The sequence below is a fragment of the Armigeres subalbatus genome, chromosome 1 (assembly GCF_024139115.2).
Source record: "Armigeres subalbatus isolate Guangzhou_Male chromosome 1, GZ_Asu_2, whole genome shotgun sequence".
NCBI lineage: Eukaryota > Metazoa > Arthropoda > Insecta > Diptera > Culicidae > Armigeres > Armigeres subalbatus.
Genome location: NC_085139.1, coordinates 10,062,344 through 10,090,324, shown reverse-complemented (window position 1 = coordinate 10,090,324; position 27,981 = coordinate 10,062,344). Strand labels below are relative to the sequence as shown.

At 38.3% G+C, this 27,981-nt stretch overlaps 1 protein-coding gene across 15 annotated transcripts in view; it reads left to right on the top strand.

Annotated features, from left to right (window-relative positions):
* Nucleotides 1-27,981, top strand: part of LOC134221577 (collagen alpha chain CG42342) — a 638,959-nt gene that overhangs the window by 481,283 nt on the left and 129,695 nt on the right. For 12 of the 15 annotated variants that reach the window (XM_062700773.1, XM_062700777.1, XM_062700769.1 and 9 more), the window contains 2 exons: nt 8,152-8,331; nt 8,411-8,516. In XM_062700773.1, the coding sequence (XP_062556757.1) occupies nt 8,152-8,331; nt 8,411-8,516 (286 nt within the window). Of the gene's footprint in view, nt 1-6,198; nt 6,253-8,151; nt 8,332-8,410; nt 8,517-27,981 lie in introns of all 15 variants that reach the window. The other 3 variants (XM_062700820.1, XM_062700835.1, XM_062700800.1) reach the window with 1 other exon arrangement.

The window sequence follows — 27,981 nt, the reverse complement described above, 5'->3', positions numbered from 1 at the left end:
ATCAGAAGCGTAATTTAGAAAAGCTTTACTAATTATTAAGCCCCGTTAGTATTTATAAAAACTCCATAGAATAAAATGTATTCCTTACTTTCAAAACCAAAAATATCTTTATAAAACCATCCCACATAGAAATGCCGAGGAAATGTCCAACCTAAACATTTCCTAGACCGAACCGAGAATACAACTCAGCCACCTGCAGCATGGTCTTGGCATGCTTATCTCGGTAGGTTAAAATAGTTTTATATTATCTTGGAAATGTTATAAAAAATCATTAGGTTTTCAGAAATCGTTATGTCTTGAATGTCGGAATCCTGTCGTTTTTTGAGCTCAAACAATCAATTTGAAATTTCTCAATTATCTGGAATAATTTCTACGAATTTCGCTTATTTTCGTTCAAATCCAAAAAGTATAAAATTGAAACTAAACAAACAGTGTTAAAAATATTAGTGGGTTCAACCCTTGCGAAGCAGTATGTTTGCTAGCCAAATGTTGAACTTAATAATTTTGGCTCCGTCATGCTTTTCCATATTTGAGCCTTTTAAATTAGGTTCAAAATAAAAGAACATGAAGAATATTCATTCCTTGCATTTAATTCATGAAAAATAGTTAAAAAATAAATGACGAGTCAACTCGTGAGGGACTCGTGACTGGCAGCTGGTACATATTAGATTAGAATGCAGGGTCCATTTGGAAAGGGAAAAAAAGTTGTTCAGGACCCCCAGTAGATTTTTTAAAATACCCGGGAAATGAAAGATAAGAAGCTATATTTTCACGTAGTTGAAATTTTAGCCATGCTCATTTTTTTGTGATAATATTGTTCTACTGAACACGCCGTGATAAGGTTTAATTTGGTTCTTTTCATTTATATCCCAAAAAGTTCTAATATGTTATTGCAACAAACACAACATTGTATGCAGAAAACTTTAAGAACATAACGAAATTGGACGAAACCCATCAAAAACCCAAAGTTACATCCCGAACGGAATGTCTTTCTTTTCCTTTTCTTAGTTTTTTCGTCCTTCGTCCTCCTTCATTTTTCTTTCTTCCTTCTTCCTTCCTAAAAACAGTTTAAAATTTGCACGAGATTCTTTTCTTTCTGAATCTCAGCGGATTTTTTTTTTCAACTTTATATAAGAAATTGGGTTGGATTTGCCCGGAAAGAATCGGATTCGAATTGATTTCAAATAGGATTTAAATCAGACAATCCAATTCCAATCTTGTTTCAATCCGATTCCAATCCAATTCCTATCTATCCATTTTTAATTCGATCCCAATTGGACTCGTATTGGATTGAAATTGAATTGTAATAAGATTGGAATCGAATGAAATTTTAATTTAAATAAGATTGCAATTGGATTAGAACAAAATTTGAATTAGATTGAAATCAGACTGGAATTGAATTGGTATTGGAATGCATAAGACTGTAATAGGATTGGAATAAGATTGGGATTGGATTGCAATCAGATTTGAATAGGATTGGAATTGGATTAAAACTGGAATTTTATTGTGATTGAAATGGAAAAGATCGCGATTTTGATTGAAATCGAATTACAATTGGATTGGCAATAGCATAGGAATTGGATTGAATTCGGATTGGGATCGAATTAAAAGTGGAAAGGTTCGAATAGGATTGAAATCGTATTGGAATCAGATTGGAACAATATTGGAATTGAACTGGAGTTGGGTTGGAATTGAATTGGAAGGTGATTGGAATTGGATTGAAACTGGTTTGCAAATGTTTTGAAATTGAAATTAGATTGTAATTGGGATGGAAATGGATCGCAATTTTATTAAAATTGAATTATGATTGGATTGGAATTGGATATGAGCTGGATTAGAACTGCATTGAAATTGTTGGATTGGTATTGGAGAGCTATTGAAAAAGGAGTGAGATTGGAATTTATTTGGAAATAGATTGGTATTCGATTAAAATTGGAAATGGAAGAGAAATTAAATTGCTAATAGATACGAGTTTAATTGGGATGAGATTGGAATTGAATAGCAATTAGATTTGAATTAGATTTAAACTGGATTGGAATGAATTAAAATTGGCTTGAAATCAGATTGGAATCGGATTGATATTCGATTGGAATTAGGTATGAATAAGATTGGAATGTATTTGGAATCGGATTGGAATCAAGCTGAACTTCGATTAAAATAAGATTGGAATTGGATTGGAACTGTTTTAGAACTATTTTGAAATTGTAATTAGTTTGGAATTGGATTTAAGCTGGCATGGCATTATATGTAAGTTTGATTGGAAAATGGAGAGCAATTGGAAACGATTGCAAATTTGATTGAATTTTAATTAAAAATTAGTTGGGAAAAGATTGCCATTGGATCAAAATTGCATAAATATAAAATTGATATTGAATAGCAATTACAGTCAACTTTCTACATCTCAATATTCTGTATCTCAATATCTCTCCCTATCTCGCTGGTTTCCTCTGTCCCTTAAATATACATACATTTGAGCATTCAACATCTCGATAAACTCTTAATCTCAATATCTCTCTATCTCAATGTGTTCTGATCACATTTTGTTATGGATTTACTCTCCTTATGTCGATATGTTAATTTGTTTAGGCTACTAGACCATCTTTAGACAATAACAAACATATCAACAACAAGTCTAGACCAACATGTGAAAAGGGCGTAACAGCCAACATTTATTCCTTTTGATTCTTCGTCATATATAGCTGTATATGTAGAAGAAGAATCGGAAGAAATAGTTTTTGACTGTTATGCCCTTTTCAAATGTTGGTCTAGAAGCAATGACATTTTTCATAGCAACGAGCTTTTTTAATCTAGTACCCATTTCTTTTTTTCTTCCATTTTTCGATCTCGCCCTATCTCGATGGCCCCCTCAATATCGAGATGTGCAGATGCGAATGTAGATTCGAAAACAATGTCAATCTTATTCCAGTCCAATTTCCATCTCAATCAATTTCCAATAGACAATTCCAATCCAACTGAATTCCAATGCAATACTAATCCAACTCATATCCAATTCCGGAAAAGGGCCATTTGGTCGAATTCCGTTCAGCCGAATGCCATTTGGCCGAATGCCACTAGGCCGAAAGTTGTTTGACCGAATATACCATAAGGCGAAAGTAATTTGGCCGAAAAGTTCGTTTGGCCGAAAGCGTCATTTGGCCCAATAGGACATTTGGCCAAATAAGACATTTGGCCGAATAGGTAATTTGAAAAGTGAGAAATTATGGATAAGAAGAGAATAGTCTCTCTTCTCACTTCTTGCTGCGAAAAGTGAGTAGTGCGAAGTGGGTTGTGATACGTCTCACTACTCACTTCACGCTTATCACTTTTCACGGTGAGAAATGAGAAATGAGGAATGAGAATTGAGACGTCTCACTTCTCACTCCTAATTTCTCATTTTTCAAATGACCTATTCGGCCAAATGTCCTATTAAGCCGATTGACCTATTCGTCCAAATGACCCTTTCGGTCAAACGACTTTTTCTGCCAAATTACCCTTTCGGCCAAATGACTCTTTCGGCCAAATGACTCTTTCGGCTTAATGACCATTTTGGCCTTATGACCCTTTCGGCCAAATGACCGTTGCGGCCAAAAGACCCTTTTGGCCAAACGACCTTCTCGGCCAAATGACCGTTTCGGCAAAATAACCTTTTCGGCCTAATGACCCTCTCGTCCAAATGACCTTTTCGGGCAAGCGATTCTTTCGGCCAAATGACCCTTTCTGCCAAATTACCCTTTCGGTCAAATGACTCTTTCGGCCTAATGTCCCTTTCGGCCTAATGACCATTTTGGCCTTATGACCATTTCGGCCAAATGACCGTTGCAGCCAAAACACCCTTTCGGCCAAATAACCCTTCCGGCTTTATGACCATTTCGGCCAAATAACCTTTTCGGCCTAATGACCCTCTCGTCCTAATGACCTTTTCGGCCAAGCGATTCTTTCGGTCAAATGACCCTTTCGGCCTAATGACCCTTTCGTCCTAATGGCCTCTTCGGCCTAATGACCCTTTCGTCCTAATGACCCGGCCAAATGACCCTTTCGGTCAAACGACCCTTTCGGTCAAATTGCTTTCGGCCAGATGGGCCTTATGGTTTGTTCGGCCTAATGGCATTCGGCCAAATGGGTTTCGGCCAAACGACCCTTCCCCCTTGTTAATACTTGTGAGTGATAATCGCAAAAGTATGGAACACCTATAGTTTGCCTTTAGAAGACCCACCTTTTAGCTCCACCTTTTTAGATGGAGTCAATAGAATAAATTATAAAAATTCAACACAATCAACCGTAAGCTGGTTTCGAAGCTGATGACATGGATCTTCAAGCTCAAGAGCGCTCATCAGTTAGGAATGAAGCGGATACGAATTAGGTGGATCACAAACCGATGTTTTCCCTTAATCTATGATAAACTTCCTGTCATCGTACGTAGGATTTTTCAATCATGTTGTTGTTGTTCACTGTTCGTCCTGTGAATTTGGAACGGACTTCTTAAGCATTTGGGGTGAAGTTTAGCACTGAGCAAATTTCATAAATTCTTATTAGGCAAAAACGGTAGGCACTAGACCGCCGAGCTCGTCCTCATGAATTTGGGATAAAGTTTACGATAAAGTAGATACTAAAAAACACTGGACATTAAAACTAGACTCTTACAAATTAAGCTAAAAAAGCAAAAATATTGTTTTGAAACTAGCAGTTTGTTAAGATTGTTAAGCATTGAGTTCGACTCATCTACTCTGAAGAATGTTCATCTTCTTTGAACGTCCGCTAGCCTGAGTACTTTCTTTTTCCAGAAAAGGCCACCAACGATGCTGCCAAGTTTCTTTAACGCACCTCAAGCCCCCAACAGCAAAGATAGAGAAGCTCTTCATTAACCACCACGTTATTATTTTCCCAGGCCGTTATACACAAAGCACCATAATAATCCTAACAATGAACACATTTAACCCTCGCACCGCCAACACCTTCACCACCCAGCGGGGTGTGTCGCATTCCTGCCGTTTTGTAATACCCATTGACTGCGACGAACCGGACCTTTCCGGCCTTCGTCAAAAAGCAGAAGTCGTCGGCGTCATCTTCTTAAACAGCCAGACGGCGGCCGGCGGGTCCAGTAAACTACACGCTCAATTCAATTTGAAAGGTCTTCCGTTCTTTTTTTCCCTACCCACCATCACCACCCGCCCAATCGCATTCATTCACTAACATCGCACCAACAACGCTTCGGCTCATCGGAGTCTCTCCGGAGTTGAGTGGGGGGCTACTGGTGGGTCGGCAAGGAAATGTGAAACAATTTGTTTTCCGCCCAACTACGAATGGATACGGTACGGGCAGGATCGAAGTATCAAGGAATAGAGAGGCAGCGGAGCAAACAGCAGTAAGCGAGGGAAAACATATTGCGATATTTGTGGATTTTAATAAAGAGAAAGTGGACGAAGTTTGTGGTCATCCAAATGGCTCTTCGCTTCCTACTTGGAACTGTAAGGAAATAAAAGGTTTATAGTGGTAAAAACTATCTTAATTCTTAGCATCTGTGCATTGTGCGAAACGATAAGAGCCTAACGAATTATGCTTTACCATCAACTGTTCGATTTGTTCAAATGTTGAATTTGCTTTGTGTTTATAAATGAAATTGCCTTATCATGTTTCAAAAGATAAAAAATATTAATTTTAAAAGTTTTGGTCACTCTTCCATATAACACATCCTACTGTACTTGGTCGGGAAGGGTAGTAACCTCTACTGTGGGAATTTGCAATCCTCTGCATCAAACGGACCTGGTCGACCGGAGTTGCTGGTGTCGTGATGTTTCATTGTGCGATTTTAATTAAAAGTCATATTTTAGCTAGTTTTTCCCATGGAAGAATCCTTTGTTGAGGTGGCGACTGACCACCGTCAAACCGGAACAGGAACGGATCTTATTCAAATGGAACAAATTGTATCTCTGATAGTGGAACATTCCGCATTAAGGATTTTAACAAGATGGTCACCCCTGGAAACGCTTCGCCTGCTCTGTTTATGCTAACCAACTCTTTGTTTTCTTCTGTTTTAATTATTTTACACGATTACTCAACACCACGGGATCCGCCCACACCACCCACTGCTATCAACCACGTGACACGCTTTTCCACATCCCCGTATCCTGTGCACCATTTTTTTCCCCTGTACGGATTTTTGTTAACGTTAACACTTGCACCCCGAACCGCTCCTACCAGGACCTTCAAGCAGCTGGTCACAACGTGTCTGCAGCAAACATTATCCAACTAAAGGTGAGTTCCTCCATGTCCTCCCACTTTGCGGTTTTTGGTCCGCCGCGTGTCATCATCACCACCGCCCTGCCTCACCAGTTTTCCACATTTCGTCATCTCCGTCATCGTCATGGCTTGCCAAGATTCATAGCTACCAACATCCTTCCCAGTTTTTTTTTCATTTCGCTGTCACGCGCTGCAGTTTTTCATCACTTTTGGAGGAAGTGATGCCGGTTGAATTGATCAAAGTATTGTAGGCGACATCTGAAATGAATTGTTGTTATGACACATTTTGGGATCCGGAAATTGAAAAATCCCAGAATTCAGTTTAGATTTCTTTTGGTATACCTCTTAACGACAAGCCTCCCGGAATCCAAAACCAAATTCTCTCGCGTTTTCAAGGGCACACCACTCAATATAAAGGCCACGCACAACTGTCATTTTTATTATTCCATGCATGCTGCGACCCAGAAAAGCTGAAATAATAAAAATGACAGTTGTGCGATACTTTCGTATTAGATTTAATTTCGGATTCTGGGAGGCTTGTCCTTAAGCAACTGTGTTGTGATTTTACACGATGCTGACTCACACAATTAGTTTTGCTAGTGCCTTGTAGGTTATCGAGCATTTTTTTTTTTCATTTTCATGATTCGAACAATTTTCAATATTTACCTGCGTTATGTTTATTTGTTTCACAAAAACTTGAGCTAAAAAAATAACTTCAAAAATGAAGTTTATTTCAAAGCCCTTGAAATTTCAAAACAACATTCTCCGAGGAAAGATGATATATTTTTAACCACGCCAGCGCTTTCAAAAAGCGACAACGCTTCTCTATTTCATCCTCTCGATTTGATCCCCTGAAAAGGACCCCCGCTCAGAAGTAGTGACATAGCAGCATGTAGGTACATCTGCTCCGGCCAAAAGCTATCCGTTGCAAGTTTTATGACACACGTATGCTTGGGTGTGATGTCGCCCCAGTAGTGTAGTAATTTAAGACGGATTTTTCCCGACGAGATGTGGGGATGAAGTGCGCCGGCGAGCAAACCAAGCTGCATGGAGGACGTGACCTGTCTGTATTCTGTCATGTACAAGCGGTGTTCCTTTTTTGTTCGCAATTTTTCTCCGAGTGCACTCCAGCCATTATGACTGCTCCGGTGCTTCATCCGCAGGGTGCTTTACTATCGTCCCGCTTTACTAACGGTGGTGGAAGAACATTTGTAGAGTTAAGCTTTTACTATAGTTGCGCTTAGTTAGAACTGTATGTCGTTGATAGATTTACTTTGCTCCGTAGGTAAAATTTCCTCCCTTGTGCATGATAGTGAGTGACATAACCCTTAAATAGACGCACCGCATGCTTTCATGTTTACATTCCGCATGTCAATTTATGCCGAGCGCTGCCTGCTTGGATCCCCCCGAAACCGAAACCAACAAAGCGCCCACCTCGACAGCTTCTACATTAGTCGAAGTAGGCTTTCGAGTGTCAAGTGGCCGCCTGCTCACGGCAATCCTCCCGAGTCCCAACTCCGATGGACTGCAGCGGGACAGTGTTGGCGCAATAAGGGCCACTTGAGCTCTTCCTACGCTGCTTGTTAATTTGAAATGCGCGCGGACCAGAGCGAAGCGCAGCGACATTCTGTCATCTTCATGTAAACAAACCCACTCGGAGTCCAACGAAGAACACACTTGTTCAAATAGCCCTTTGGGTCGCACGTCCCTACACCGACCGACCGGTGGTGCGGTTTTCACTCATGCCGTGCCGAGAGCATGCACAAATGCACGCAATGGGATGGCTTTTCGTTTCGGTTTCGGTCGTCGATCGTTGCGGCGCGCCACGCTACGTCGTTCTTGGTCACGTGCGTGACTAATTGATTATTTTGTTGTCTGTTTCGATTTACCATTGGCGCTTCGACGCATAAACAGGGCGAGCCGGGAGAGCCAGGCCCTCCAGGTCCACCGGGACCGGTGGGGCCGTCGGGTCCGATGGGACTGGAAGGACGGCCCGGACCGCCGGGTGATCCCGGCCCCAAAGGTGATCCGGGAACGGCAGGCGAAAAGGGGCCCGTTGGTAACCCGGGAACGCCCGGACTGCCGGGAGGAAAGGTAAAGTGTTGATTGATACGATGATAGTTTAATGTTCTTTAAGTAAAAGATGTATTTCTGATTTTTCTACTTTGAATAGGGTGATCGGGGAGACAAAGGTGATCGAGGGCTGACGACGCACTTCAAGGGCGATCAGTTCCCAGCGGGTATCATCGAAGGGCCACCCGGCCCTCCAGGACCTCCAGGTAACTTAAAAATCCAAAAATATGACTTTCATGCTTCACTGACCTAAACAAGTAGTAGTATTTTAGTATTTACAAAATATGTAAGGTACACTGGGGGAAGTGGAAAAGGAAAAATCGATAGTGCATGTTTGAATGAGTGTAAAACCAATTTAAATGATCTAAATGTACCTGTCATAAGACGAGTTTGAACAATCCCATTGAATTCCACCACTTAAGTGGTGGAATTCAATGGGATTGTTCAAACTCGTCTTATGACAGGTGAAAACATTCCACTAAAAAGCTCAAAATAATTTTCTGATCTAAATGCATTCAATCAAAATGGGCTATCAAAAATAGTCAATTTTGCATCAACTGTGCGGTAATTCATACCATTTTGGTTGCTTGAAATTTATGGAAAAAGATTTAAAAATTAGCTGTTGTTTTTCCACTTAACCCAGTGAATGGGGTAAGTGGAAAACCCATGTTACCTTGACCTTCAACTGTGAAGAGTAGTTACAAATAATTAAAATCCAAACGGTAATTGCCTGAGTATCTTTCGTCGAATAATTTCATTGGCTTAACGGAATAGGTCACCAAGGAATTCTCGTAATAGCTAGTGAAGGGCTGGTTTTGCCTTCTCGAACATTAAGTGTACGTACAATAGGTTCGCCTCAAAGATGAACTTTTTATAGGAAAAATGGGGCTTACAGGGTTATAAACTAATCAACTTAGTTTAACGAATTGAGAAGATGTCTGTGTGTGCGAAAAACACGTACAAAATTATCTCCTATTTTTAAGCACTTGTCCTTAACCAATTTGTTCGCACAAAAAATTGCATTCAACGGCAAAACTTGCTATAAATATAAATGAATATGAATTATGGAATATATTCACCTACCGGTGCTATTTTTTCTTTCTCATACATTTTTTTCATATGTAAAACATGTGAAAGGTATTAATACCGATAGGTGGATTAATCAGACTTTTTCTTATGTACATTAGTCCAATCACCACTGAAATCATAATGATAAGAAAGAATGAACATATTAAGATTCACAGCCATCAAAATAAACCCTGGAGGGAAGGAAATAATTGCGTAATCAGAACATTTTCCACTTCCCCCGCAGTGTTTGATATCAGGGGTAAGTGTAAAATCTTCAAATTATTTTCTTTCATGGTACAAACCACTACAAATTGAATGTTATTAGTTTAATTGTATTAAAATAGTCACGTGTGACATAAATTCACTAAAAATAGGGACAATCTGTGCAAATAAGAATTGATTTTATGAATGCAAAAATTAACTTTTTTCGAAACCTCCAATGACAGCTGAAGCGTTAACTGTGTTAGTGTATGTATTATACAAATTTTAATATAGTATTAGTGTGGGCATCAAAGTATATGCTTGCACAATGTTATGGTGTGGTAAAAATTGTAAAGAATGTACAATTACAATTTTTCGAGTCGATTTTTACACTTACCCCCTTTTTCAAGTCAGGAATCTTAAAAATGCTTAGAACAGACTGAAAGATCATTTAAAATGCTGAAAGTTTTTTACTCATGATTCCTTTCAGCTCATACTGTCCACAACGACTATTTCAAAAAACCTGAACTTGATCTTAATGAACTTAATCTAAAATTAAAAGAACACCTAAAGATTTAAAAAAAAATCTATTTCAAAAATCGTATCTCATTTTATTGCCTCAGTCAATTCTTTGATTCGTTCGAGGTCAACTTTCTTAAAGAAGACATACGTTTGAAGTCTCCGACTATTTATAAAATCGAAAACAAAAAGAAAAAGTGCTGCCCGTGTAAACCAGCCTAAAATATTGGCCTGTTGTTGATTCAAAATTGAACGAATGTTAGGCTAAGCTTGAAAAATAGAACGTTTCAATTTTGCCTATCAAAGTTGTACCGAAAGGCTATACTGCCGCTAACCGCAAGTCGAGCACATCTGGAAAAACGTGCAATTGAGAAAACTGCTCGCAAAGTTTTTGTAATTTTTCTCGTCAAAAATTGTGTATAAGTAATTTTGATTACCTAGCTCTAAACGTCACACACCAAGGATTGTTTGAATATTTAATGGATCATAGTGGCTACAATGTGAAAAACTCACTTTACGTGTTGGAAATCGCAATGTGACTGACTTGCGATTACTTTTCACCTCAATGAGAAAAGTAACCACAAGTCAGTCACATTCCGTTGAGCAAAACTCAAATTTGTAAAAAACAAAAATAATGCTATTAGAGACAAATATGGTGAAGCATGCAGCCTGAACATTTTGAAACTCTTGGATGCTTTGAAAGCCCACATCGCAGATTTTCGTGATATCGTGATGGTAGTCCGTTAATAGACATAATATAATGTCAGTAATGTAGTATCGATGTCAAAACTCAACAAGTATGAAAGTATTTCATTTCCCACATAAAAAATAAGGAAAACTTATATGTTACACACCTTTGAACAAAAGTTTTTCCACAAAGTTTTACTATAACAAATTTATTCAAAATAATTATTTCAAATAAATTGAGGTTAAACTGATGGTATCCGGAATTTTAAAGAATGTATTCTTTTCCAAAAAGTCTCCTGATAGTCCGGAAAGATTTTTAATCCAAGATTGTCTAGAGATTCTAAGTATTTTTAATCCAAGATTGTCTGGAGACTCAGGAATCAAGAATGTTTAGGCTTTCCAAGAAAATAAATGTTTTGATGATTTTATGGTTTTCCTTAAGGATTCGACGTTCTGTGGAAAATAAAGATTGTTGAAATCTGCTAATATGATTAATTACATGTTTATAATATGTTTATATCTTAGTTATAAATTCTACCAAGTTTAGATAAATTATTGGACGTCCATTGTAAAACCATAATCAATAATCATTCCTGATTCCACATATCTTGTCCAAAATAAGACCCGGAACTTTAGAGCATTTTTGAACGGTCATAAGATTAGTAGCTTGCAGGATGTATCTCATGCTTCTTAAGAATCCCGCTACGTCATTTCTGCTACTTGTCACTTTGTACCAAGACCCACCCATGTTTGGGCAAGTGGACGTGTCTGTAAGGATGACTATCATTGGTTTTGGCACTCATTGAGAACCCTGCTGAGAATACAAATAGTACACACTTACCTCATTTCACCGTATTCGGTAAATTTTACCGAAATCTCAACAGCAGAACTGTTCGGTAATTTATTTTACAGATTTTTTGTAATTTTTTCCATTGCTCAACTGTCAAAATCACCGAAAATCAGTTAAATTATTTACCGAACAGTTCTGCTGTTGAGATTTCGGTAAAATTTTACCGAATTCGGCGATTTATTTTAAGTGTGTAGCAATTTTATTGTAAATGATTCTTTTATCTGATGAGTCTGTTGATAAAATCATTCGCAGATTTCAAAAATGCGCTCACCGAGCAACCTCGCTTATGATTTTGAAGGATAGCATCGCGATTCATATGAATAACATTCGGAAATAGGTTGATTATGCCTTATTCTCATCATTTAATTTTATTGATTAAATGGTAGAAAAACAAAGGCGTAAATTTATCAAAGCCCTGAAGTATATCAGTTTAAAATCCAACTCATTCTCTGGGTGAGACATTGAAATGGTTTCTCAATAGTAAGTTCGTTGTTTATTAAGTAAAATGGGAAGTAAATATCATCTCAAAAAAACTTTATTATCATAAACTAAAACATATTCCAAAGAACCTTTGCTACACTGACCCAACATATATGGGTCACTTTGTAAATTATTGTTACAGTCACTCAAATTAGCATGTTGATTAAATGGAAATGATTCATATTAGTAGCGTATGATATATATGTAGCGTTATATTGGAATTTACTGATGCAACGTATACTGCCGCTAACCGCAAGTCGAGCACATCTGTATATGGGCCTCCAGCGACAGTATATTCCTCTATGCATCAATCTTGAATTCAACCTAACTTCCAACCACAACATAAACTAAAATTACAAATGTTTACACAATTTTCTTCCGTATTTTTCTTTGAAAATGATTTGTTTTTGTATCTGAGAGGTGTTCTGAGCACATGTATTGAACAAATATGATCAATTTGTATGCCATTCTACGAAGTGACTCGATGTGACTGACTTGCGATTAGTTTTCCATATGGGACAATTTGACTTGGTATTTTTTTCCACTTTTATAGAACAAACTTCTCGAATAGAATAGCCTAAAGGATAGTACATGTGAAAATAAAGTGAAATATGATAATTACTCAAAATTGCCAAAAGTTCAGATGTGCTCGACTTGCGGTTAGCGGCAGTATAGGATCACTCCAAAAAAAAATGGATAGAAGGCCCGGAGACCCATAGTGTTATATACCGATCGACTCAGTTCGACGAATCGAGGTGATGTCTGTATGTGCGTATGTATGTGTGTGTGTGTTTTTTCTTCCTAAGAAATGGAGGGGGAATCTGCTCAACAGACATCCTGGGTTGTCCAGGAAGTGCGGGGTTAGGGACCACCTCCAACAGCAAACGAGGGAGGCAGGACTACATCCCCGACCCGCTAAACCGTTTCCATTGCCAAGGGTCCCCCCTTGGAATTTTTTTTTTCAAAATCGATAAATTTTTTTTTCAAGAATGCACAATAGGACAGCCCCATATGAAGGAGTGGCCAAAACTACCAAAAGGCCAATTTTCGATTTGGTCGTGTAAAATGTGATGAATACACAGCTTATAACCTATATTTTTATAATCAGGGCGGTTTCTATTTTTTAGAATTTTTAGGGAGGGGTTCCAATTGACCCCTCCTAGAAATGACATTTTTACGATTTTTAGGAAAACAGGCAGTTTTGCCATATTTTCGTCTCAAAAGTAACATATTTATATATCGTTACAAAGCTCTTGAACAGATCTATGCAATAGGCGTAATAATGTAATAATAGCTCCGTCCAGAATTTAGTTTTTAGTAGTTTTGTAAAAGCATATTTTACGCAATATTCAACGAACAAAACAGTTTGGTACCCCGCAATACCCCGCAGTAAAACAACATGCACTACACTGTTGAACTCCTAAACTTTGAGGACCATGAATAAAATTCTGCCCAAATTCACCATTTTGTGAGATACATGAATTTGAAAAATTGCTCTTTTTTGCCTTTCGCGTGTACTAAGTATACATAGAAGCTATATGATCACTCTAAAAGCATATAAAAGATGCTAAATTAATGATTTCGTGTGTGTTACTTCTACGTGAAGTTAAACGATTTACAATGATATGGAAATGCTAATACAGTCAAACCTCCATGAGTCGATGTTCTATGACTCGATATCGACTCATGGAAGCAAATTATTCCATACTAAAAAATATTTTCTGGGTTACTGTGATGGTCCCTCCAAAGAGCTTTCCAAGGTTTTGCTACTCCACATCTCGATTTTTCCATGAGTCGATGGTCCCTTCAATATCGACTCATGGAGGTTTGACTGTATCATCTTCCAAACTTGGACGTACATGTAAGTATAGAATTGTATAGAATTAGAAAGTATAGAATTGATAGTTCCGTTAGCCTGCCGTATCCTAACGGAACTATCAATTCTATACTTTCGCCTCTAATTCTATCATAAACATGTACGTCCAAGTTTGGTAGATGATATTAGCTTTTCCATATCCTCAATATAAAAGATGGCCCGAACACCCATAGTGTTGTATACCTATCGACCCACTTCGACGAATCGAGGTGATGTCTGTGTGTACTAGTGTGTGAATGTCTGTATGTGTGTGAGCAAAAATGATCTTAACTCTTTTTAAGGCACTTCCCTAAACCGATTTAGGGGAAAAGTGGGTAAAACCGACACCTTAAGCAACTTTACAGTTCCCCAATCTATGAAGCAATTTTCCGGTCTAGAAATCTCATACAAGCATACTTTGGCTCTTCATGCATCAGTCTATGAGGTCTCAGAATAATATTTATTGATAGAATTTGATTTATGATTAAAACGCGAACAGTCCATCTTCCAGCCCAAACAGCTGGAGTGTGGGTAAGATCGACACCACATGAGGGTAAAACCGACACATCAAGTCGTTATGGATTTGAACATCAGAACAAGCCTTAATGATGTTACAACATAATTGAAAATGTTTAGCAACATTCATTTTGATATTTGTGTATGAAATTCATGTTTAGGGGTCACTCATAAACGATGGTTGAATAAAATTTTATATATTTAAAATCATCACCACATATCATATTTTATTTAGTTTCTTTAGTGGGTCGGGTGAAAAATATATAGAGTATAAGAATGTTAGTAACAAATTAAATATTGACCTACAATTAAATTTCACTTATTTTAAAAAGTTGTTTATAACGGTGATTTAAAATAAATGCGTGTGGTGCAGTTATGACAAGAAATGAAAATGACTAGTTCCGCAGGTGACAAGCTACATGTTTACAGGGGTGACAATGGATAACGAAAGAACAACACTAGAGAACGGATTGAATATATCTAAAAGCAAAATAAGCCTAAAAATACGGTTCTTCTTTGAGCGCTATTGTTATCCGACCTGCAGGTTTTCCTTGATGACTCAACATTGCCCCTCAGACCTATTGTTACGCACGAAGATGATATGGTATGTAATCAGTCTATGATTAAGTTATATTCCCCGGCGCTTCGTTTTCCAATAATTGAATTATATTATGCGTATGATGTGTCTAATAAAACAGAGGTTTTTCGTGATTCGATGGCAGGTGTCGAATTTACCCCAACTGATAGCATAATAATGATGAGATACATGTGGATGTTTTTAATTATAAAATTTAACTATTTTTCCACAACATACGCAAAATGATGTTCAATTATGGATCAGAGATGGATTAAATACTGAAAATCAACAAATTATTGTTGGAAAAGCTTATACACCGATGCCAAAATTTTACATAACTTATCTCCTCAATGGTGATCAATGCTAATTGTCTGTTTATTATGACTCTTCCACGTCTTCGCCAGTTACACAATGACTAGAAACACAAGAAATCAAACGTTTATTCAAAGTGCGTCGAAATTCTGTCCGATTATCACCTGAAATCAGGGATTTGTAGTGGTGTCGGTCTTACCCGCAGTGTCGGTTTTACCCAAAATTCCCCTACTCGCAACAAGTTTCATTCGTCCGAGAATGTTGTTCCGTTATTTCCTATTAAAAATTGGCTAAATCGGACTATGGGCTCAAAAGTTATGACGAAAATACATCTTCTTATAATGCTTGAGAAAGACAACATTACCGTTAGGAAGATTAATCAGGTTTTTTGGTAAATTCCTTTTTTTCAATTTTCATCTGTAGTTACACAATAATGCCATTTGTGATTAATGATGATGAATATGTGATGTTTAATTTGTCCGTAACGAATCTTATTTATTATATACATATATTTTTTTACACATCATTGGAATTAGTCTGTAGTCTGTTGGTGTTATATTTAAATAAACAAATTTCAATTGGATTTGGCGACGAACACAATTTACATAACATTTTGAGGGGGAGGGTTATGTCTTAAACGTTGCGCCTAATTCAAGAAAAAAATCATCTATCGTATAAAAATCGTTACGCAGTGAGAAGGGAAGGGGTTCAAAATTCACAATTTTGGCATTACCTACTACATAATAGAAGCGAATTATAGATTCAATCATAACGTGTTGGATGAAAAACGTGTGGATGAAAAACGTGTTGAAAAACTCCTTGCCACAATACCTTTTTATAATTATAAAAGAAATCTCAATGAAATATCAAATAAATGAAATTCTATTTCACTGATGTCACAATATGACGCTAATTGAATCCGATCTACCTTCCTTTGTTAGTTAAATATGTTCTACTCAGTGAATTTTCTACACCAGAAGCTAATGATGCTTTTTTCTATTATTTTAGGAAATCTGTGTAGCGTCCATTTATCAGTGACACGAATATACCTTGAAATCTTCATATGACCAATTGTATTTTATTTAGCATCAAACAGGCTTACTGCAAGCCCAAAAGTTACCAAACTCCGTTGGTTTTGTAAAATATGACAAAAATCGATATTATGCCGAAAATTGGTCCTATACCCCATTGAAGCCTCTAAAAAAATATTTTTCATTTCTATCTTTGTTTTTATGATGAATACCACCATTTATTGCAGGATTCATAGTTTTGGCCAAAAATATATCCTTTTTTCCTATTGTGGAATGGTGGGAATGCATAGTAATTAATGCAAAAACACGCAAAATGATAGAAAATATGCAATCTATTCCCCTAAAGTGCTTTTTTGACCTTTCTTATGTCATTTTTTCAGTACATTTTACGATGCACGAGAAAGGCATCATCTCCGCTAGGTGGATTAATCTGGGTTTTTTTCAAAATTTTCATAATGGTTATAGTCTTCTCATATTGGCTCTCTGGGGAAGTTGTGCTTAAATAAATGCTATCGCTCTCTGAACTCTGAATGATGGGAGGTGCAAATCACTATCGGATCCTTTCGGATAAAGAAAAATTCAACTTTAGAATGGGTTTGTCAGTAGTTTGGAGGTATTGTTGTACTTCGTTAGGTCAATAAAATTAAACTTTTTGGTCGGATTCACCATAGGGAGCAGGAAAGCTACGAGGTAAAGCGAGGTGTTGAATGTTTTGATAGCACGTGCTGCTTGCGGAAAAATAGCCAATCTATAAAAGCTTTGAGAAATAATAACCAAAGTAGTTATTTCAGCAAAGTACAGAAAGCATGCTAACGTCTAATTATCTTTCTCTTTCAAGTGCATTAACGGGACAGGATTTGTTTTCATCGGAAAACGTTTCCCGATGAAAACAAATCCTATTCTTTCTGTGTGCTTGAAAGAGAAAGATGATAAGACAATAGTCACTGCCTGTCGCATATTCAACAGTTCCGCCTTTTTCCCCGCTGCCTGGTGACAATAAAAGTACAGTATACCCCCGCAGATCCGACAAATGTATGGCCAGACTATAGATAGTAGAATCTATAGATGAGCGAAAGCATGGCTGAGTCGTAAGAGTAAGATTAAGAGTCGTTTGGCGAAAATCATTCGTTTGAAAGCCGTTTTTACGATGACGACCAGGTCGGAAGATGTTTGGCCAAATATGTCATTTGGCCATACAAATCTCGCTTGACTTTTCAAAAGGACCTAAGTAACATTTTTTTCATGAATTAATTTGAGTATTGCAATCAAAAGCTTTCATATTGGTCTGATGATTGCAATATTCAAATTAGTTAATGAAAAAATGTTACTTAGGTCCTTAAAGTTAAGCGAGAAATCATGAGGCCGAAAGACATCTGGCCGAAAATTTCATTTGGCCTAAACTGAGATACGGCCGAAAATATCTTTCGGCCGAACTGGTCATTTCACCGAAAAGGTTGATTGGCCGAAAATTTAACATGACTGCTTAGCTTAGCTTTGACAGACTGTATATGATTACTACTCCGTGATTGACCAGAACCAGTGAAATTGCAGAATGAATAAAGTTTCAGTAACTCAATAAATACAAAGATCAAAAACGCCATCAGAACATTAGTAGATGATTTTTGCCATTAAGAAACCGTGTTTACCTCGTCGTTACTGAGTAGGTCTTGGTCGGTGAAGGGACGTTTAATCGAAAACCATTCGACCGAATAACATTTGGCTTAAGGCTACTAGGCCGGAAGTTACTTGGTCTAATATACCATTTGGCAGAACAGACCATTACGCCGAAAATTATTTGGCCAAACAGGTAATTTAGCCGAACATGTCATTTGGTTATCACAGTTTATTTGGCTGAACAGGTCATTTAGTTTGGGGAAGGGTCGTTTGGCCGAAACCCATTCAGTCGAAAGCCATTTGGTCGAACGGGTCATCCAACCGAATAGGTCATTTGGTCGAAAACATCATTCTGCCGAATAGGACATTTGGCTACTCACTTTTCATAGTGAGAAGTGAGATATTTTCCTTATCACTTCTCACTGCGTAAAGTGAGAAAGGAAACGCCTCTCTTCTCACTCATCACTTCTAACTTCTTATTCCACATTTTCGGCCAAATCGTTTTCGGCCTACTAACCGTTTCAACCAAAGGTACAATTCGGTTAAATGGAGACGGCTTGATGTCTTTCGGCCATAAGGCATTCGACCAAATTATTTCCGGCCGAATGACTATCAACGACCATTCCCCGAGCTGAATACAAGACCACTATAAAAAAAATCTGATTGAACTACCTAGCGATGTCATTGCCTTTTTCAAGCATTTACTTACTTACTTATGGATCCTGTACATCTCCGGTGGTGCAAAGGGCCGACTTGAAAGATCTCCATCCTGAGTGTTGCCCGGCTATCGCTTTAACCTGTTGCCAGGTTAGATTTCGGTCGACTTCTTTTATTTCTTTATTGAGGCTTCGCCGCCATGAGCCTCTGGGTCTGCCTGTGCTGCGATGTCCCGCTGGGTTCCAGTCTAATGCTTGTTTACAGATTTCATTTCCACCCCTACGTAGAGTGTGGCCGACCCAGCCCCACTTCCGATCCCGAATTTCTGTTGCTATCGGCCTCTGGTGACAACGACGATGGAGCTCGTTGTTTGAGATCCAGTTGTGAGGCCACCAGGCCCGAATTATATATCGCAGGCATCTGTTAATGAACACCTGCAGCCGTTGAGTGTTCTCCACTGATACACACTATGTTTCGCTAGCGTATAACAGCACAGATTTCACGTTAGAGTTGAAAATTCGTATTTTGGTGCGTTCATTTATCTGCCTGTTTTTCCAGATATTTCTTAAACTCGCAAAGGCAGCCTTTGCTTTCTTGATCCGTGCGCCTATGTCGATCTTGGTACCGCCGTCTGACGCCATCAAGCATTCGGTATTTAAAAAAAACTTTTGTGAGAATACCTTTAGCGTGATTTGTGTTATTTCCTTTTAAAATTTTGGGCATCTGTTCAAAAATAGTTTTTTTGCCAAGGTATGGAATGGCTATATGAAAATTTAGAATTTTTCCTGTGGAGGTTTCTTTTTAAAATTCAAAAGAATGTCCGGTGGAAATTTAAGTGAAAGAAGCTTAGAATATTGTTTGAGTATTTTCTAGTGGAAATTCTGATTTTCCTATGGAAATGTATAAAAATAATTACCGGTAATATTCTGAACATAAAATTTTCTGTTGAAAAGAATCAGAATAATTCTGCGTAAAAATAATAGGAAAACAGCTTTTTTTAAGTTTTCCTAATCCTGCGATCGAATATTCTGTTTGAAATTCTGCGGACCGAAAGAAGTGAGTCTAGCATCATGTCCAAAACGTCGCCGAATACTACGTCGAACGCAACCGTCGATGATCCTTGGACCAGGACACACATCAATACGCAGATTGAATTGAGTCATTTGTCCAAATAGGTTATTTGACCGTATAGGTTGGCCTAATGGTTTGTCCGGAATAGTGAAATTCGGCCAAATGATTTTCAGCCGAATGAGTTTCAGGCAAACCTCTCTCGTTTTGGTCTAGATTTACACTGATAAGTGATGTGATCGTCAGAGCTTTATATACTAATGAAAACGAAGAAACGCTCTCTCACAATTGAACGCGCATTAACTAATTATTTTACCGACCGCACAAACATCACGATGGTCGCGTCCAATAAAAAACACAAGCATACACAAGTACTTGGCAAAATGCATCAAACGACAGAAAATGTCGTTTGACTGAAAAGATTATTTGGCCAAAAAAGCCGTTTAGCCGAATAGGTTGATTTGCTGAAAAGTCGATTGGCTGAACCGCTCATATGGCCGAAGCGGTTGTTGAACAGAAGTGGAATTGGCAGAAATTGTCGTTTATCCGAACAGGTCATACGATTGTAAATATCATTTTGTCGAAAATGTCATTTGGGTGAAAGCGACATATGGGCGGAAAGGATATACGGCCGAACTTATCATATGGCTGAATAGGTTATTCGGCCGAAAATGCCGTTTGGCAGAAATGAGCAAAGCACCGAGAACGTACACATTACCATTTGTAAATTTAAAACAGAAAATACATGACTAAATAGGTCTTTTGGCCAAAAAGTCGTTTGGCCGAAAATACTGATTTTTGATCAAATGACCATTTCTGACTAACAGAATTTTAGGCCGAATGACCTATTTAGGTTAATGCCCAGTTCTGCTAGATATCGCTTTGGTTCAAATGATATTTTTGACCAAATCGTTTTCAGCCAAATAACCGTTTCGGAAAAACGTACAATTCGGTTAAATGGGGACGGCTAGATGGCTTTCGGGATATTCGGCCAAATGTTTTTCGGCCGAATGACTATCAACGACCCTTCCCTGAACTGAATACAAGACCGCTATAATAGTAAACCCTTATTGAACTACCTAGCTGTGTTGGTGCCTTTCTCGCGCATTAGACACATCAAAAACTTGAGTGATAATTTCTTAGCCCGTTTTGTTTTATTTGGTTTTTAAATTATCGATCCAAAGATAGAATGTTTTGGCAAGATGTAACGAAAGAGCTATATGTTCACTCCAAAGACGATTTTTTGATAACACTCACTCATGTTTTAGGCCTTTATCTGGAACCAATTTGCTTGCAACAAGTTGTATTCGACTGTAAAACCTGTCCCGTATGTAATTTCCCATTGAAAATTGGTCATACCGAACTATGGGCTCAAAAGTTATCTATATAATAAAAATGAAATGGTCTGTGTTCGTATCCGCTTAACTCAAAAACGGCTGGATGGATTTTCTTCATTCCTTCAGCGGATATGTTCGTTACGGTTTCCGACGGGTTTTTATGATATTTCCCTATGCAAAATTACGACTAAAGTCAAGTAAATGGCAAAACATTAAAATTGAGAATCGTATAGAAACTTCGCATGGGCAGTGCAGAACGCGCATTTTCGCCTACTATGCAGGACAACGTCTGCCGGGTCTACTAGTAGCCAATATACTTTTTTTTTTGATAATACACGAAAAAGGCACAATGCATGCGATACCACCACAGACAGTTTCAGCAACTCACTGCTGTCACCATCGAGGATCGTTGGACCGGCTCACACCTTTAGATGAAGATTGCGTTATCTAATAGATAAAAGTAATTTGTAATTATTGTTGTAAAGGCGTAAAGGATTAATACGATAGAAGAGAGATGACGACAGCAAAAATCTTCTGAATGTTCTGTTTGCAATATCATATGATTTTCAAATATATCGATAGTAATGAATCAAACATCGATATTTGAAATATTGGAAAAGAATCTATGACAAAAGGTCGAAAGACAAAAGGTCGAAGGGACAAAAGGTCGAAAGACAAAAGGTCGAAAGACAAAAGGTCGAAATGACAAAAGGTCGAAAGGACAAAAGGTCGAAAAGACAAAACGTCGAAAGGGACAGAAGGTCGAAAGGACAAAAGGTCGAAAGGGACAAAAGGTCGAAAGAGACAAAAAGTCGAAAGGGACAAAAGGTCGAAAAGAACAAAAGGTCGAAAAGTACAAAAGGTCGAAAAGAACAAAAGATCGATCAAGAACATGTTGATAACAAGTTGAGTGCATTCCAAAGGAATATGTGATGCATTTCAACTTCCAGCGTAAGTAATACACTTATCTCATCAATCAAAGTTGAAGAATGAGCAGTTTTCAAAGAAGGAGTAATTACTATGAATATGAAACAATATTATGAATATCTAGATAGATCTGTTGGAGATAAAAAGATTATTGGTTTAAGAAATAAATTAAACTTGTATTGTGTGAGATTGATTCTCTCTGTCTCAGTTTCTTGTCTATTTCGACCTTTTGTACCTTCCGAACTTTTGTTCTTTTCGACCTTTTGTCTCTTTCGACCTTTTGTCACGTTCGACGTTTTGTCCTTTCGACCTTTTTTCCATTTCGACCTTTTGCTATTTGCGACCTTTTGCTATTTTCGACCTTTTGTCTCTTTCGACCTTTTGTCACGTTCGACGTTTTGTCCTTTTCGACCTTTTGTCCCTTCGATCTTTTGATTTTCGACTTTTTGTCTTTCGACCTTTTGTCCTTTCGACCTTTTGTCTTTCGACCTTTTGTCACTAACCCATTGGAAAATACTTATTTTGATTTATTTTAGTTGTGTTATGATAAACGTTCTCGAGTTGCGGTCTCTTCTTCTTCTTCTAATTGGCATTACATCCCCACACTGGGACGACAGAGCCGGCTCGCAGCTTAGTGTTCATTAAGCACTTCCACAGTTATTAACTGCGAGGTTTCTAAGCCAAGTTACCATTTTTGCATTCGTATATCATGAGGCTCTCCTTAGCCGTGCGGTAAGACGCGCGGCCACAAAGCAAGACCATGCTGAGGGTGGCTGGGTTCGATTCCCGGTGCCGGTCTAGGCAATTTTCGGAATGGAAATTGTCTCGACTTCCCTGGACATAAAAGTATTATTGTTAGCCTCATGATATACGAATGCAAAAATAGAAACTTGGCTAAGAAACCTCGCAGTTAAGAACTGTGGAAGTGCTTAATGAACACTAAGCTGCGAGGCGGCTCTGTCCCAGTGTGGGGATGTAATGCCAATAAGAAGAAGAAGAAATCATGAGACTTACACGATGATACTTTTATGCCCAGGAAGGTGAGACAATTTCCAATCCGAAAATTGCCTAGACCGGCACCGGGAATCGAACCCAGCCACCCTCAGCATGGATTTGCTATGTAACCGCGCATCTTACCACATGGCTAAGGAGGAGGGCCCCTCAGTTGCGGTCTCAATGTTCCCAGATAAATTTTAGACCTTGGCGTCTGACAAAGGAACGTTACAAAGTTAGTGAGAACTAAGATCGACTTCCTCCATGGGCGTGTAATGGCATTAAGAACGGTGGCCACTGTGGCAGAAATCACATTGCATTGGATCCGTTTACTGTCTCCGAGATCGTTGGCACCCATCCCGACTTCATGGTTCAACACTGGTGCTCAATGATTTCCATACCGTTTTTTTAAGTTCTGCAACCGACCATCTGAGAGCTTTAGAGTTGTCACCCCCAACCCAGCTAGGGATCGGTAGAATGGGACTACAAGCAGTTTTGAGATCAATAACTGTTGCGGAATGGCCGTTGAAAAAGGTGACAGAAGCATCTTTGAGGGGCTGAAGGCAAAGCTTTGAAAGGACAATATGTCAAAAAGCCAAAACGTCGAAAGGGACACAAGCTTTAAGAACAAAATATTGACAAAAGGTCAAAAGGAACAAGAGGTCGAAAAGGAAAATACAGAAATGGACAGAAGACGGAAAAGGAAGAAGGAATAAGGAAAAGAAAAGTGAAAGAAGAAAGAAGCGAAAAGGAAAAAAGAAGGGAGAAGAAAGATGGAAGAAGAAATGACGAATAAAAAAAGAAGGAAGAAGGAAAATGAAGAAAGAAAAGGAAATGAAAAAAGCAATAGGAAGAAGATAGAAGGAGAAGAAAGGGGAAAGAAGAAAGAATGAAAAATGAAAAAGAAGAAAAATGAAGGAAACTAGACTATGGAAGATAGAAGAAGGGGAAGGAAGAATATGAAAGAAGAAAGAAGAATAAAGAAGGAAGAAGGATGAAGCAAGACAAAGAAGGGAAAAGGAAGAAGAAAGACGGAAGAATCGAAAAAAGATCGAAGAAGGAAGAAGAGGAAAGAAGAAGGAGGAATAAGGAAGCAGTGGAAAGGAAGAAAGAAGGAGAAAGGTGGAAAAAATAAGAAGGAAGAAATAAAAACCCAAATTGATCCACCTAGCAGTCATTGTGCCTTTCTCGTGCATTATTAAACAATCCAATGCATTATCGGGAAATTCATTGAAATGCTGAATAATTTGTGACATTAATTTCAAAATCACTAAGTATACTTAAAATAAATCGCCGAATTCGGTAATATTTTTCCGAAATCTCAACAGCAGAACTGTTCGGTAAATGATTTTACTGATTTTCGGTGATTTTGACAGTGCGAGTTTTATGCGAGCTTTTCTATTATACCAGAAAGCGGCAGAAACGTTATGGCATTATGCGTCGTAACTTGCATGCAATCAAAGCTTGCGTTTCAATTATTGTACTAAAGTCGTGTACTAGATCGAGTAGAGGAGCTTGCATGGGTTGAAACTTCAAGGCATTTTATGGCATACTGTAACTTAATTACTATGTTTCATATCTATTTTAATATTTAGATTCTTTATAATGCGCAATCGTTATGAAATTCAATAGTGATCAACTACGCTTTATTCTCTGTCGAATTTAACTTATTGTGAGAGAATCGGTTTAGAATCACTATGTGAAAAATTGACTAATGTTTTTTTATGGCACATGTGCACGTACAAACACATACACACGGACAGACAGACGGTGTCAGGCCATCTGGCCGAATGCCATTTGGCCGAATGCCGTTTGGCCGAACGCCATTTGGCCGAATGCCGTTTGGCCGAACGGGTCGTTTGGCCGAATGCCGTTTGGCCGAATAGTTAAAAAAATGACCTCATTTTACGAGTGGTCCTTCTTCATTTCCTTTTTATTTCTTCTTCTTTCTTCCTTATTCCTTCTTCCTTTGTCCTTCTTCCTTCTTTTTTCTTTCTCCTTTTTTCCATCCTCCATTTTCATTCTATTTCCTTCTTTCTCCTTCCTTCTTCCTTCTTTCTTCTTCTTTCTTCCTTCTTATTTTTTCCTTCTTTCTTCGTCCTTCTTCATTCTTCCTTCTTCATCCTTCCTTCTTCCTTCTTCCTTCTTTCTTCTTCCTTCTTTCTTCTTCCTTCTTCCTTCTTCCTTCTTCCTTCTTCCCTCTACTTTTTTCATTCTCTCTTCGTCCTTCTTCCTTCTTCCTTTTTCCTTCTTCCTTCTTTCTTCTTCCTTCTTCCTTCTTCCTTTTTCCTGCTTCCTGCTTCCATCTTCCTTCTTCCTTCTCTCTTCTTCCTCCTTCTCTATTCCTTCTTCCTTCTTTTTCCTTCCTTTTTTCTTCTTCCTCCTTCTTTGTTTTGTCTTCTTTCTTTTTTCTTCCTCCTTCCTTCCTCCTTCTTCCTTCTTCCTTCTTCCTTCTTCCTTCTTCATTCTTCATACTTTATTCTTCCTTGTTCCTTGTTCCTTTTTCCTTCTTCCTTCTTTCTTCTTCCTTATTCCTTATTCATTCTTCCTTCTTCCTTCTTCCTTTTTCTTTCTTCCTTCTTCCTTCTTCTTTCTTCCTGCTTCCTTGTTTCTTCTTCCTTCTTCCTTCTTCTTTCTTCCTTCTTCCTTCTTCCTTTTTCTTTTTTCAATCTTTCTTCGTTCTTCTTCATTCTTTCTTCTTCCTTCTTCCCTCTTCCCTCTTCATTCACCCTTCTTCCTTCTTCCTTCATCCTTCTTCCTTCATCCTTCTTCCTTCTTCTTTCTTTCTTCTTCCTTCTTCCTTCTTTCTTCTTCCTTCTTCCTTCTTCCTTCTTCCTTCTTCCTTCTTCCTTCTTTCTCCTTCTTTCTTCCTTCTCTCTTCTTCCTTCTTCTCTCTTCCTTCTTCCTTCTTCCTTCTTACTTCTTCCTTCTTTCTCCTTCCTTTTTCCTTCTTCCTTCTTCTTTATTTTTTCTTCTTTCTTTTTTCTTCCTTCTCCCTTCCTCCTTCTTCCTTCTTCATTTTTTATACTTCATTCTTCTTTGTTCCTTCTTCCTTCTTCCTTCTTACTTCTTCCTTCTTTCTCCTTCCTTTTTCCTTCTTCCTTCTTCTTTATTTTTTCTTCTTTCTTTTTTCTTCCTTCTCCCTTCCTCCTTCTTCCTTCTTCTTTCTTTATACTTCATTCTTCCTTGTTCCTTCTTCCTTCTTCCTTTTTCTTTCTTCCTTCTTCCTTCTTCCTTCTTCCTTCTTCCTTCTTCCTTCTTCCTTCTTCCTTCTTCCTTCTTCCTTCTTCCTTCTTCCTTCTTCCTTCTTCCTTCTTCCTTCTTCCTTCTTCCTTTTTCTTTCTTCCTTTTCTTTCTTCTTTCTTCTCTCTTCCTTCTTCCTTCTTCTTTCTTCCTTCTTCCTTCTTTCTTCTTCCTTCTTTCTTCTTCCTTCTTCCTTCTTCTTTCTTCCTTCTTCTTTTTTCAATCTTTCTTCGTCCTTCTTCATTCTTCCTTCTTCCCTTTTCCATCTTCATTCACCCTTCTTCCTTCTTCCTTCTTCTTTTTTCAATCTTTCTTCGTCCTTCTTCCTTCTTCTTTCTTCCTTCTTTCTTCTTCCTTCTTCCTTCTTCCTTCTTTCTTCTTCCTTCTTTCTTCTTCCTTCTTTCTTCTTCTTGCTTCCTTCTCCTTCTTCCTTCTTCTTTTTTCTTTCTTTCTTCTTCCTTCTTCCCTCTTCCTGCACCATTCTTCCTTCTTCCGTCTCCTTTCTTCCTTCTTCTTTCTTCCTTCTTCCTTCTCCCTTCATGAGGAAACGTATTTCAACTATTCGGCCAAACGGCATTCGGCCAAATGGCGTTCGGCCAAATGACCCTTTCGGCCAAATGGCATTCGGCCAAACGACATTCGGCCAAACGGCATTCGGCCAAATGACCCTAAACCCAGACAGACATATACTCAGTTCGTTGAACTGAGTCCATTGGTATATAACACTATGGGTTCCTGAGCCTTCTATAAAAAGTTCGATATTGGAGTGAAATGAAAGCCTTTCGGTACAACTTTGTTGCACGAGAAAGGCAAAAAAGCAGAAAAAGAATAAGGAAGGAATAAAGAAAGAACAATAAAAAAGAAAGACTTCGACCTTTTTTCGAACTTTTGTTCATTTCAATTTTTTATCTTTTCGATATTTTGTCGCTCTCGACCTTTTGTCCCTTTCGACATTTGGCCCTATCGACATTTTGTCCTTTTCAACCATTTGTCTTGTCGACCTATTGTCATTCGATCTTTTTTTCCTTCAACCATTTGTCTTTCGACCTTTTGTGCCTGACCCGTAGCGAATGCTTCAAGGAGGTCAACTGAACTAAAGGAATTCGGGTCAGAGTCTCCGAACGGAGTAATGGGATGAGAAGAGAGGTTAGACTCATTTCCCGGGTTGGAGTGCCCGGGATGGCCAGGACGCTGGATCGGTTGGGAATCATAACCCAGGTCGGTGTCATTGGGGTGCTCGAAAAACGACTTGGATCTTTGGGTCTTATTGCCCAGGAGAGGAGGTCCGGGGTGCTTAAAAGTGTTAGAGGTTTCTTGGAAGATGCTTGTGTCTCACGTCGTCTGTATGGGTAAAGAAATACGTCCCGATGGTGTCGATCAATTGGCCGAACGCCATTTGGCTGAAGGAGTCAGTGAGGAATGAGAAGTGAAAAGTAGGAAGTGTGAAGTGAGAAATGAGATGCAAGAAATGAGAAACCAGAAGTGAGAAATGACAAATTTGTAGTGAGAAGTGAGAAATTAGAAGATAGAAATGAGAAGTGGGAAATGAGAAATAAGTGATGAGTAATGAAAAATAGTAAGAGAAAAATAAGAAGTTAGTATCGAGAAATGAGAAGCGAGAAGTGAGAAATGATAAATAAGAAGTGGGAAGTTTTCTTTTTTCTTTATTCCTTTATCCTCATTCGTTCTCTTACTTTTTTCCTTACTTCTCTCTTCTTCCTTCTTTCTTCTCTTCT